We start from the raw sequence: 12470 nt of genomic DNA, 5'->3' as shown, positions 1-12470 counted from the left end.
TCACACCACGGAGCAGTCCTCAGCCAGTGGGCCCAGGGCCCGGACCACATCTTCACGACCCAGGACAGCCAGCGCATCTGCTAGCACCCTGAGGGTGGCACCACTGCCTTCTTGAACAGCCCAGTACTTCAGCAGGGTGTAGGCTGGCACCTGGCTCTGAGCCATGGTCTCCACTGCCTCAGCAGTGGAGGTGGCCCGCCAGGCCCTGCCAGCCTTTGTCAGGTTCACCCGATGCCTCCAGGAGCTGTTCCACTTCCTCCTGCTGCTGCCGAGGGAGATGGAGGTAAAGCCGGCAGCCAAGTTCAGAATGTGGCCCTGGGATGGGAGACGTGAGGGACACGTGAGGGTTAGGCAGGCTTTGTGGTGGGGCAGAGCTACGTAGGTCTGAAGGACTACGGTTTGGGGAAAGGGGCTCACCCTGCCTGGGGACACAGGGCTCCAGGCTGCTAGGAGAGTCCCGGAAGACACTGCTCTCCCCATGCATCTGGTCCCTGTTGAAGGCCCCCAGCTCTGCAGTCCAAGCTTTGGCCAGCTGCTGTCTTTGTTTACGTGAGCACCAGCTGTGGGGAGCAGGGGGAACCTGCCAGCCTGCTCCAGCCTTCACTGAGACAGGGAGCTGGTTGGGAGCCCAGATGGGGAGGAAGGTTACCAGAGGGCAATGCCCAGACCACCTACCACTTGAAGGCCACATAGGCAAGCAGACCGAGGACCACAGAGGCCAAGAGGGCACAGTAGACAGGGATATTGCTGCCCGAGGCCCCTGGAGGCTCAGGGGGGAATGGGGAGGAGGTACCGGGGGCCAGGGCTCCCCCTGCCCCTGCCCACACCCCTTCCCTGTCCCTGTCCCGCTCCCTCCGGGACTTATCTGTGGAGGAAAGGACAGACAAGGTCAGGGGCAAGGAGGCAGCCGACATAGACTTTGCTGCTAGAAAGACTGGAAATCATAGTCCCTACTGTGTAGAATCAAAAGTTCATACCATGGCGTCAAAAGCTGACTGGTTCGTTCCCCACCCTCATCTCCCACAGCCTCCCCTTGGCTCGCCACGCTTGGACACCTAGCCCTTCCCGGATGTACCTTCTCCGGGCTTCCAGACGTCTGCTCTTGCTGGTCTACCTTTGCCATCTGACAAACTGGCAGGAAATCTCCTACTCTGGGAAGTCTTTCCTGATCTCTCCCAGGCTCCCTTTTCTGGCTCCTGCTGCATCTCCTCTGCCTACTATGGCACTAAACTGTGTCCTGTCTCCCCCACCAACTCTGGACTGTGAGAGCATACTGATTCATTTTGGTCCCTGCGGGAGCCTCTGTGCAGAGGAGACCTTGTAGATTTTTGCGAAATAAAACTGACCCGGAAGGCAAGTAAATGCTGCTGCTAACTTCTGCCTGCAGGCCAGTTGTCCCCACAATCCAGTGCAGGCAGGGCACAAGAAACAGGTACTCCAAAGCCTGTGACTGGACTTGTGTGTGGCCTGCAAGGTCAGGGGCCCATGGATACCTCTCATCCTACTCTCTCGGTGCCCCAAATCTGGATCAAGAAGTACTTACCCACATGCACCATGCCTTCCCTGTGGCTGGAGTTGTGAAGCATGGTTCTGCCAGCTAGCAGTGCTCCCAGTGGCTGCATCTCTTAGAGAAGGGGTTGGAATGTCATGGGCAGCACTCAGAAAAAGGAGCTGGGAGACTTCTGAGCCGAGTCCAGAAGGGGCTGTGTACAGGGCCATGGGGGAAATTCCTCAAGCCTGAAGTCAGGAGTCCCTTGAGGTAGTCTGTCCCGCTTTCCTGGCTCACTTCATCCTGATTCATTGCAGGGCTGTACCTACCCCCCAATCTCCCCAGTCACCAATCTGGACCAGTTTCCTCCAGTGTCAAATGGGGTGGAAGTGATATTGCTGGCTCCAGCTGGCCAAAGCTGGAGGAGACCATATTGCAGCTCTGGATGGAAAAGGGCACACTGGAAACCACCCTGTCTCAAAGACCATGGCAAACCCCTGGTCTGAGTCCAGGGATGGCACAGGAAGACTCACATCCCCATCTAAGCCAGAGGCAGGTAGAGACTTACTGGCGGGTAGGAGGCTTTCCAGAGTTCTCAGCAAGAGCATAGTCCCTGGAGTGACTAAGCTCCCACTCCTGCCTCTAGGGTCAGTGTCCAGCCCTCACCACCTGCTCAGGGGCTGGACAAGAGGGTTCCTTGGTGGGTTCAGCAAGGGCAGATGGCATGTGGGCCCAGAGGCCCCCCTGGTCCTTTCTCATCTGGGAATTTGGAGAGGGCCTGGAGGCCAGAAACCTGAAGAACACTCAATCCAGGACCCATCTGTACTTAGAAGGCTCATCCTGCTGGGACCTACCTCCTGAGGCCTGGGGAAGAGACCCTGGTCTGGGCAGAGGAGGGGATTTTCCCTGGAAAAGGGACAGAGATGAGACCTGGGGGAAGGTCCTCCAATTCCCCCACAGGCACATCCGACCTGGTCCAACCCAGGCACTCCAAACTCACTTCCCTCCACAAGGCCAGAGGCCCATGTGTATGGCAAAGCACACAGTCGGCAAGTAGGTCTGGCACTGAGGCTGTGGTGACCCTTGCCACCTGAAGGATGTGTATGTACATTTGTGTCACTTACCACATAAGGGGCCATTTCTGGATCGCGGGTGAGCTTGTGACTAACGCTCGCAAAGACAGCCAAGCCTTGTGCCCAACCCACCCCGAGCTGTGGGACTGGGGCCTCTACCAACTCCCACACGCACCCATCTCGAGGCCCACAGAATATGCACACATGCGCACACAGCAACACCCTACACGCCCACACTACCCGACTTCCCACAGGCAGTCCAACCCAGTAGCCAGCACCACAACCGCACAGGATTTCGGGTCTGGAAGTGGGGGGCAGAGAGGCAGCCTTGGCTCCCTCTGTCCAGAAAGCCCCGAAGCTCTGTCCCCAACCCGCTCCTGACCTGTGGGGGCCGACCCTCCGCGAGTCCCAGGATCTGCTCAGCCGGGCGGGACGGGGCCTCCGGGCCTTGGGCCGGCCGGGAAGACAGAGTGGAGTCCCTAGGGATACCAGGTTCTTACCCGCCCGAGACTAAAGCCGCGGCGCAGACAGGAGGACTGGACACCGAGTGGGCGGGGTCGCCCACGGTCTTGCCCCGCCCGGCCCCCCGGAACGCACACATGCGTGGAGGTGAGCCCGAAGGGGGACTGAGCGTGCCGGAGAAACTGCGGCCGGGGCCCCTAGGGACAGGGGCGGTGTGGTTGGGGAGGGGACGGGTCGCCGCAGGTGCTCATGGACCAGGGGGACGCTAGCCCGGGACTGTGGCCAGGGCGGGTTGAGACGCTGCGCGTGCACACATGCTTGGAGGCGGAACAGCTACAAAACTAGTCCAGGTTTATTGCTGAGATGCGAGAGCGGGGGGCCGCCCTTAGGATTAAGGCCACGGCCCGGCCCCTGTGCTCTGCCGGGACGGGGGCTTGGGAACCTGGGCTCCCCACCCCAGCCTGTGCAAAAAGTGCTGTGCGGCTGCTGAGGCCCCTCTGCCGGCGAGGGGCGGGACTTCCTGGAGTGACATCGCCCACCAATCCCTGAGCTGGGCAGAGGTGGGGCCCCGCCCACCCCCTGCCAGAGTGTGGGCTGGATGTCGCCCTCTCCTTCGACTCCTGGGCGGGGCCCTCCCGGGGGCGAAGCCCGCTGGGGCGGAGCTGCGCGGCGGGGCGGGGCAGGGCAGGCTGTCAGCGCGCCTCTCCAGGGTTGTACTCTGTCTCCCCAGAGGACACCTGGGAGATGCGCCGGGAGGACCGCCACAGCTTCCGCGCAAACTGGCTGCTGCGCACCTGGTAGGAGCAGGAGCAGGCTGGGGTCAGCCAGGACCGTCGCTTCCCCACCCAGTTCGAGGCCCTCCCGGCCCTCATCCTCACCTCAGAGGGCTGCCCTGCGCCCACCACGATAAGCTTGCCGTCTTCCAGGCCCACGAGCACGTGGCTGCGCTCCTTGGTCACAGCCACGCTGCGGATGGGCACCTTCATGGGCAGGGGAGGCGCGGCCGGCAGCAGTCTGGAGGGAGGGAGGGGGGATATATATATACATATATATATACGACCTCGCAACTACAAGGAAGCTTTGATCCAGCAGATAGATGTCTCTCCATTCTCCCATCTACCTCCCAGTCCTCATTTGTAGGATGACTTGATTAAAATCCTGACACAGAAAGGGACCTCCCACAAGTGTGTGGCTAAGGGAGGCCCAGGGCACGATGTCCCCATTGGGGAATGGGAGGACAGGTGACAGGCCTTGAAGAATGTGTCCACAGACATGTAAAGGGGATGTGGGTCCACGGGGGCACCTTCTAGTGTCCTCTGCCAATGACCACCACCCTGAAGTATCACAAAGCCATAAACAATGGGGCTCACTTGTTCAAATGGAGGATGTGCAGGGCACACTGGGCTGTGCCCAGCAGAACAAAGTCCTCCGTCACCGCGAGGGCTGTGGGCTGCTCTACCAAGGGCAGTGAAGCCCGCAACCTCCCATTCACCGAGTACAGGTGCAAGGAGTAGGTGACCTGGAGGAAGCAGGAGGTGTCAGCAAGGACAGAATCCCAACCACCTCTATCATGGCTGGGCGCCCCTTTCCCGTACCTGGGCCCCCAGACGCTCCCGCGCTGAGCTCTGCACCAGGATCTGGCCCTCAGACCCCAGCGCCAGGTGGGACACAGGTCCAGGTAACGTGTCTCCTGGGGGCCTTAGTGCGGCCACAAACTGGCCACGGCGTACAGTGTGGATGATCACAGTTCCATCCTGCAGGAAGGCAGCTTAGGGTGCTAGGCAGGGGTGTGTGAGCTCCAGGGGCAGTGCCCAGCAAACAGCCTCCCCTGGACACAGGTATACACACACCTCGGATCCAGACACCGCCATGTCAAGTTCAGTGCTGATGGCCACACAGCTCACTGCAGCCTCATGCCCGTATAGGACCTGCACAGGCTTTGATGCCAGCCCCACCGAGAGACCACCCTGTGGGGAACACCAGAGCTGGCTCAGGACTGGGGCCTCCCACTACCTTGGCCCCTGAGTGAGAAGGCTAAAGCTCAGAAAAGTGAAGGTCTTGTCCAAAGCCGGAGAGCTGGAGGGCTGTGGAGCCCCAGACTTGCTCGTGGTAGCAGAGGGAAGGAGAAGAGAGCAGGGCAGGACTGCAGAGGCCCACTGAGGGGCAGATGGACTGCAGATCTGGACTATGGGGGCCCCGGAGGGCTGCCACCCAGCATACCTGCTGCAGGAGCCGCCACACCATGCATGTGGTGTCCCGGGAGCCTGAGATGAGGTAGATGCCACAGGTGTCCAGTGCAAGGCAGGTTACTACATCTGAATGGAGAGGGGAGGGGAGGGTATCAGCAAGACAGAGTGGTTACCCCCTCCCTGGCCAGCCTTGGAACCCTACTCCCATCTGCACACCCCGAGCTCCAAGACTGCACATACCGAGGTGACAGCTGAGCTGCTTCAACAGCTTGCCCCGGGGTAGTGCAGTCACACGCAGGCTGCCATCCCAATGGCCACCACTGAACACCAGCTTTCCGTCTGGGGCTGCTGCCAGGGCCTGCCCACTCACGCCACCGCCTGGCACCCAAGGGCCACTCAGCAGTCGCTGCATCCTGACCCAGTGAGGAGGACCACAGGTGAGGCCAGGCCACACAGGAGAACCCAGGCCCTCAGAAATCTTGGCCAGAGCCTGCAGCTGGCCCGCATTCTGTTTGGGTGGGGAGATGACTTGGGGTGCAGGGTATTTAGAGCCCACCCCTGCCCACAGCCGTCTGTCTTACTTGGGGTTGCCCATGGTAGGGTCTTTGCTGAAGCTGAAGTAATTGCTTATATTACGGTCATAGGGCAACCAGCTGTGGGTGCCCAGCAGCCCACTGGCACTCACAGTCACCTGCGGGCAAGAGGGGACAGAGGTGGGTTTGGGGCACAGTCAGAAAGGGGTTGGAGCTGAGATGGGGCCCAGCCCAGCGCACTTACCAAAAGGTCTGCCGAGCCCTGGGTGATGAAGGAGTGGGGCTGCCGGTGGGGAACCAGGGCCAGCACTAGGGGCACGCCATCGCTGATGACCTGCAGGGCGCGGAGCAAGGCTAGCTGTGCCTGAGCAGCCAGCTAGGGCCCTCACTACACTACCTGCTCCCTGGAACACGGCTCAGTCCCTGGCCCTCAGCCCCCAGGGGTCACAGGCTAGGAATCATACAGACAGAGGTCCCTCAGAGAAATAGGCATCAGAGACCAGTGTGCCTTCAGGGCGTCTCAGAAAGTGAGTGAGAAACCAGATGGACAAGGAAGACCCTTCCAGGGTGTCAAGCTTGGTTTCAGCTGTGGTCATCCCAACCCATTACTCCACGGCTCTGAGCCTGCTAGCAGGAGGAGAGAAGAGCCTAAACACGTCAGACTTGGGGGCATTCTGGGATGCAGACAGGAAGGTGAGGTAGAGTATCTAAGGCCGGACTCCCTCCTTCTGGTCTCCCTAAGGATGGTCAGGTGAGTCAACACCTTTTCCTGACTCTTCCTCACAAAGAAGGCATCCCACCCGCACTCCCATCTCCTCTGATGTTTACCTCTTTTTCTAAGATGTCTTAGCATCAGTGACCTTGATTTAGGTTTTCCATCTGCCCCAAGAGGTTGGTAAGGACAGTGGGATTAAACGAATTTCACAAAGTAGCAAGTCGAGACCCTGCCTCCTCTCACCTCTGCGAAGAAGGCCTTGAGCTGGTCCAGGTGCTGGAAGATGCTAGGTGAGTTAGTGTCCAGACGTGCAAGGCGTTGGGCTGCTTCCTCAGCTGAAAGCCGAGCTGGATGTGGCTCCTGTGGACAAGTGGCCGATCAGCACTGTGGCGAGGGCATCCCTGACCACTGTCTTCCAAGCTGGCCTTACCTTCAGCAGCTGACAGGGAGTCTGCCCGAAGTTGCTGATAATGCCCTCCAGAGCCTTCCGTTCCCGCTCATCTGCCACTTGGTCCAGGTCCACAGCCCCTGAGCATCAGACAGGAAGGGCAGGGCAGTCAGGACTCCCTCTGTGCCCACCGCATTCACCCCTCCTCTGTGCCCCGGCTCCCACTTGAGTCCAGGACACTGCTCACCCTCATAGGTGCAGTAATAGAAGACATTGAGGGCCTCCTCTGCGGCTGGCCCCCGCTGCTTGTAGCCAAAGATGAGGTCGATCCACTCGTGCAGGTGGGCGGACACATATTCTGACTCCTGGGGGCAGGGAGGAGGCAGTCAGTCCAGGAACGGCTGACCCCCCACCCCACCAACCCTGCCTGCCCGCCTGTCTGCGTGTGCTCATCTCACCAGAGCCCGGCGGTGCTGCTGGATGAAGTCCTCAGGAGAGCTGGCCCACGGGGGCAGCACCACGTCGCCTACCTTCTCGTTGGTCAGCTGCAGGCAGCCCAGGTCAAAGCCTGACACAGAAGACTGGGTCAGCTGTCTCTCTGCACCATCTTCATCTGCTCCCTGGCCACCGCCCCCAACCAGAGCTCTCCATCCCCACACCTCCCGCCCCCACGCCAGCTCCTACCGTTCTGGTTCTCCAGGAAATCAGGGAAGTAGAAGAACTCTGGGATGAGCTCCTTCACGTCGGCTGGGCTCTCCAGGCGGGCCTGCCAGGCTGCTGCCACCGAGTGGAACTGCCGGTCAGAGCAGTCAAAGCTGGGGAGGGGCACGGGCCAAAATGAGGTGGAGAGAAGGGAGACAGCGGGGGAGAAGGTGTGGCCGCAGGAAAGCAGGGAGCCAGAGGGTCCAGGATGTCTGGAAGACCCGCCTCCTCCCTTCATCCACCCTGCCCTGCCCTGCACCATCTGCCTGCCCCTCCGCACCGGCCACTCTGCAGCTGGACGTGCAGGGAGGTGAAGGGTTCCACGCGGATGAGGTAGTGCATCACACCTGCTGCATTGGAATAGTGGGTGCCATAGTGGAATTTGTCAATGGTGCCCGCTGGGTCCTCGAAGCTCTCGTACCTAGAGCCACAGTTGGGGGAAGTCAGCAGAAGCCCTCCTCTTGTCCATCCCAACCTCACTCAGGCACTCACTTCTCTCTCACAAGCTGGGCATGCTTGGGATTCACCACACCGATGGGCTTGGACAGGTCCCGGAAGACGACTGGGTTGCTGAGGTCCAACGTTGGGGACACATAGTCCTGTAGGACCCAGGGGAACTGGCCACCCACCCGGGCAGGAGCTGCATGAGGATTCTGATGGCCACCTGCCCTGCCCTCACCCTCACCCTCAAGAAGATGGGCGGAGCCCACAGGTGGGGATGCACCACGTGGAGGGGCTGCAGGGGAGCAGGAGGGACTGTCTGGGACAGGATTCCCTTTGGGGAGAACAGAGGCCAGGCCTCAGGCAGCACCCGCCCAGGACCTAGCTCAAGGCTCGGTCCACCATCAGTACCCACAGTTGGGTGAACCAGGGCTGGCAGACCAGAGGAGTGGGGGAGGTGGGGAGCAGGCCCTCACCACAGGGTACTGAGACAAGTCATTGTAGGTCCGCCCCGCAATGGTGTTGAGTTGCATCAGGTACTCGAAGTTGGAGATCTCACGCTGTACCCATTTCTGGGGAGCAGGGGCAAGAGGTGAGCCAGCTGGGCTGCCAGCCCTCTTCCCAACCGCAGGGCCCTGACCTCACCCAATCCTCACACTCCAGGGCTCTCACCTGGGTAAGGCCTGAGGCGCGCAGCATCTCCTGTGGGGAGCGGCTGCTCAGGTAGCCTTGGGTAGGGGGTCGCAGGCGCAGGAGCCACGAGTACACCTGGTTCCGTACCTGGGTGTGGGGCGCAATAGGGCAGGGTTGGGGCCTGGGGGCCTGGCACGGAGATGAGGCCGTGGCCCCACCCATCTTGCAGGGGAAGTTGAGGAAGTAGTTGGCCTGATCAATGAAGAAGAGCTCAAGCGCCGAACGGCGCAGGTTGAAACGCCGCAGGTGGACCTCGCGGAGCTGGGCCAGTGGGCGCCGGAAGTCATGGCCGATGCCTGTGGGGACGGAGAGCAAGTGCAGGAGTCACTCGCCCCAGCCCCACAGTACCCCAGCCGTCCCTGCCGTCCCTCCGTCCCATTCCATCAGAACACACCCTCCTCGGTTTCCACACGCTCAGCGCTGCCGTCGTAGAAATACACGTGCTGTGTGGTGACCTCCAGCAGCCCTGGGACCACAGCCACCACTGTGACCAGCTGGCACTCAGCTGACAGCACCAACTTCTCGTGCTGCTCATCCAGTTCTGCGGCCTCCAACCTGGGGGCCAGCACCCACTTTAGGCACCAGACTCTGGGATCCCCTTTCTGACAAGCCCAAGGACCACACTCTCAGAGTGCCACCAAGTCATGAGGTACACAGCTCATGACTCCCAGAGGAGGAGCTGCCCAGGGTCCAGACTGACCACAGTCCCCACCCCGAAACCTGGGCCTCTGAATGTCTTGCCAGGACACCAACCCCCGTCCCCAGCTTCCCTCACTCAGCCCCTGCCTGCTCCCATGGGCCCCCATCCTAGTCTGGTTTGTGTTTCTCAGTCCTGCTCTGGGGTGCCGAGCCATGAAAGAGCAACTGTCCATCCTGTTATAGCTGTGCCCAATAATCCCACCTGATTTTGGACCATTCCTTTCAGCAGGAGGGGAAACAGACTCCGAAGTCAATCCCACCACCGGCCAGCACACACTGGAGCAGACCCGTTGCCCCCATCAATCAGCTCTTTCCCAGCCCCACTCACGCGGTCTCCAGCGCAGCCAGCTCATCCTCACCCAGCTGGTCTTCCTGCAGCTCCTCGGGTAGGCTGCTGACTTTGGCCTCTTTGGTCACTGCTAGAGGCAGGGAGGCCTCCTCTGTGGCTGTCAGGGGGGCCTCACCTGCAATGGGTCCAAGGGTGCTCAGCCAGAGAGAGACAAGACAGGGTGTACGCGGTTGGGTGGACCCAGCTCAGCACACCCTCTCACCCAGGTTGTCGCGGAGGGCACTGGCTTCCAGATGAGGGTTGAAGTGATGGTTGGGCACCAGCTTCAGACGCATGCGCGAGTATGTCTCGGCACTGGAGAGCTTCCACCGGGGGGTGGGCGGGTCCCTACAGATATGTCCCCAGTGATGGTCACGGGCAGGCGGGCAGAAGGCTGTAGACCTCTGGGTTCCTGCCAGGTTTCACCCCCAAAGGCACCCTCCCGGCTCCTCCCTCCCAAGCCCCACCCCACCCGGACTCCACCCCGAACCCCGCCCACCTCAGGGCCCAGGCCCCACAGGGGCTAGAGAGCTGACGCCACAGCGCCCCCCAGTGCAGCAAGGCGGTCGAGTGCTGCGCTGCCTGCTGCTTCAGGGCCGCTGTGTACCGCAGCCCCTCCAAGCGCGCCCGCCGCTGTGCAGGTTCCAGCACCAGCTCCTGAGGAGTGCGGGGGTGGGTAGGGTGGAGAAACGGGTGAGTCCCGCTGGCTGCTTCATGTGCTGTCCCTGTTTCTCCACTCTGTCCCATCAGCCGTCCTCTGGGCCCACGTGGGGAGCAGCTCCCCGCCCCCCGCCTCGGGCCGCACACCTGGAAGGCCCGACGACCGCGCGCCCGCTCCCGCTGGCGCCGCTGCCCACTGCTCATGAGCATGTCGTAGCAGGCATTCCAGAAGCCTGACATGAGGTCGTGGCTCTTAGCGTAGGTGTCCATTTCGAACTGCGACATGGTGGGCTGCACCTGGAGGACGGGACAGGGACAGGAGGCCGGTGCTCGGTGTGGGTCCCCAGCTCCCACTTCTCTGCCCATGCCCCCAGCTCCAGGCACCTGCTTGTCGATGAAGTGACGCCATTCGGGGGTGGCACAAAAGGCCTGGAAGTCCTCGAAGAAGGTGGGGCTGCCGTTGGTGGGAGGCAGGGAAGGCAGCCCCCACTGCAGCCCCAGTGGCCTGTAGGCACGGTTCAGCAGTGTGCGCACCAGCGGTACCAGCCATGAGCAGCGCTCTGCAGCAGCGGCTGAAGCTGGGGGCTCCCCGTCCCCGGTGGGGGTCTCTGAGGGTGGGGTGTTCAGCGCCCGCGCCAGCACCGCCTCCAGCTTGGAGAGCACATAGCAAGCCTCCTCCCGGCGCATGGGCACTGCAGTCTGCAGCAGTGCGTGCAGCTTCACATAGGCCTGGGCGTGCAGCTGTGGACCGAAGGGGTGGAGGTGTCACCAGCTACTCCCGGAGTTCCCTACACCCACCACACACCCTCCCCTCACACCCACCCTGTGCTCACCTGTGGGTCCTCCAGCAGAATATAGCCAAGCACGAGGCGCAGGCCGATCTGTGCCATCTCTCGGAGATCTGCTGTGCCATTGGCCAGGTGCAGCCAGGCCCCCAGGTGATCAAGCAGGCTGCACACACCTTCAAAGAGCTGCCACACACCATATATTCCAGGCGGCCATCACCAGAGGAGGCCAAAAGCCCATGGGGCAAGAGCAAGGTAAGGTTTGGGCTGGAGGCCAGGAATGGTTTGTACGTACAGATAAACCTACGCTCACAGATACCGGAGCTGATGCACCCATGATGGCACACGTGTACTCATCCACCTCCCAGACCAGATGCCCTCAGGTGCACGAGAACATTGAGCACGTGCCCCTCTGAGCTGTCATACCTTCTCACTCCACAGCTCCTGGTTACCGTGGCCCTCAGCACACAGGAAGTCCTGCAGCAGGCGCAGCAGCCAGAGCGCCTGCTGGGTGAGGCTGGCTGGGACCCCAAGGGGGGCCTCTTTGATGTCGGTCAGGGCTGACTCCAGCATCATCTCCAGGAGGCTGCAGGGGGGCGAGGAACTCAGGTGTCTACCTGACCGCCTTCTTGGCCCCAGGTTTCCCCGAGGCTCTTCCCCCTCCTGAGTCACCCCCTCACCTGCGCTTGATGCAGTCTGGTGGGCGCACAAGCGTGGCCGAGGCCCCCAGCTGGGTGAGCACGGAGAAGACCTGGCCGCGCTCCCGCCAGGCAGCCTCGTCACTGCCATCCACTCCCCGCCAAGTCACCGAGAACAGCACGTTGGTGAGCAGGTTACAAAGCTCCTCCTCACAGGATTGCTGCGGACACAGTGGGTGTGTGGGGTGCAGGCTGGGGAGGGAGGCAATCACTGCCCCACTACCACCCCTGTTCAGCACGTCCGCCCAAAACCCACTAGTAGGGACAGCAGGAAGCCGATCCTTTGGCCAACAGCTGAGCCAGTCTGGTGCTAAAGGCCTAACAGATGGTGTGGGCCTCAGCCACTGCCCGAGTTCCAGGGAGGATCCTGGGATTCCAGGACTCCTAAGAGGAGAGGCAGTTCACACGGTTACCTCACAGTCCTCACAGGCCTCAAGGACTGTCCTAGAATTCTCTGGAAGGATGCCATAGAATAAGCAGACGCCCATCCCCAGATCCAGAAGCACAAAGCAGGACCCTTAGAGCAATGCTGCCCATGAGCCCTGTAAAGTTCCTGCCTCACAGGCTCTCCAGGGCCTTCTGAAGCCTAGTTAGTGCCCCCAACTCTGTCTCAGC

At 61.3% G+C, this 12470-nt stretch overlaps 2 protein-coding genes across 3 annotated transcripts in view; both read right to left on the bottom strand.

The window, feature by feature from the left end:
- Window positions 1–1586, bottom strand: LOC132498005 (death domain-containing membrane protein NRADD-like). Its single transcript, XM_060111572.1, is given in 5 exon segments — window positions 1–187; window positions 189–315; window positions 418–560; window positions 676–865; window positions 1544–1586. Coding segments are annotated over 5 exon segments (690 nt in total).
- Window positions 1587–3368: 1782 nt separating this feature from the next.
- NBEAL2 (neurobeachin like 2) overlaps window positions 3369–12470 on the bottom strand; it is a 30434-nt gene continuing 21332 nt past the window's right edge. The window contains exons 27-53 of one of the 2 annotated variants that reach the window (XM_060109800.1): window positions 11838–12016; window positions 11584–11743; window positions 11206–11343; window positions 10757–11113; window positions 10520–10669; window positions 10212–10369; window positions 9936–10060; window positions 9713–9848; window positions 9080–9240; window positions 8665–8981; window positions 8469–8564; window positions 8044–8168; window positions 7832–7972; window positions 7534–7664; window positions 7308–7417; window positions 7097–7214; window positions 6892–6989; window positions 6705–6821; window positions 5991–6080; window positions 5795–5904; window positions 5454–5626; window positions 5245–5339; window positions 4875–4991; window positions 4620–4778; window positions 4395–4543; window positions 3903–4038; window positions 3369–3818 (exon numbers count right to left, since the gene is read on the bottom strand). In XM_060109800.1, coding sequence (XP_059965783.1) covers window positions 3717–3818; window positions 3903–4038; window positions 4395–4543; window positions 4620–4778; window positions 4875–4991; window positions 5245–5339; window positions 5454–5626; window positions 5795–5904; window positions 5991–6080; window positions 6705–6821; window positions 6892–6989; window positions 7097–7214; window positions 7308–7417; window positions 7534–7664; window positions 7832–7972; window positions 8044–8168; window positions 8469–8564; window positions 8665–8981; window positions 9080–9240; window positions 9713–9848; window positions 9936–10060; window positions 10212–10369; window positions 10520–10669; window positions 10757–11113; window positions 11206–11343; window positions 11584–11743; window positions 11838–12016 — 3948 coding nt within the window. In that variant the 3' untranslated portion in view covers window positions 3369–3716. The remainder of the gene's footprint in view (window positions 3819–3902; window positions 4039–4394; window positions 4544–4619; window positions 4779–4874; window positions 4992–5244; window positions 5340–5453; window positions 5627–5794; window positions 5905–5990; window positions 6081–6704; window positions 6822–6891; window positions 6990–7096; window positions 7215–7307; window positions 7418–7533; window positions 7665–7831; window positions 7973–8043; window positions 8169–8468; window positions 8565–8664; window positions 8982–9079; window positions 9241–9712; window positions 9849–9935; window positions 10061–10211; window positions 10370–10519; window positions 10670–10756; window positions 11114–11205; window positions 11344–11583; window positions 11744–11837; window positions 12017–12470) is intronic. The other variant, XM_060109801.1, reaches the window with a different exon arrangement.

This window comes from Mesoplodon densirostris, chromosome 10 (assembly GCF_025265405.1).
Source record: "Mesoplodon densirostris isolate mMesDen1 chromosome 10, mMesDen1 primary haplotype, whole genome shotgun sequence".
Classification (NCBI taxonomy): Eukaryota; Metazoa; Chordata; class Mammalia; order Artiodactyla; family Ziphiidae; genus Mesoplodon; species Mesoplodon densirostris.
This window is presented reverse-complemented; position numbering and strand designations above follow the sequence as displayed.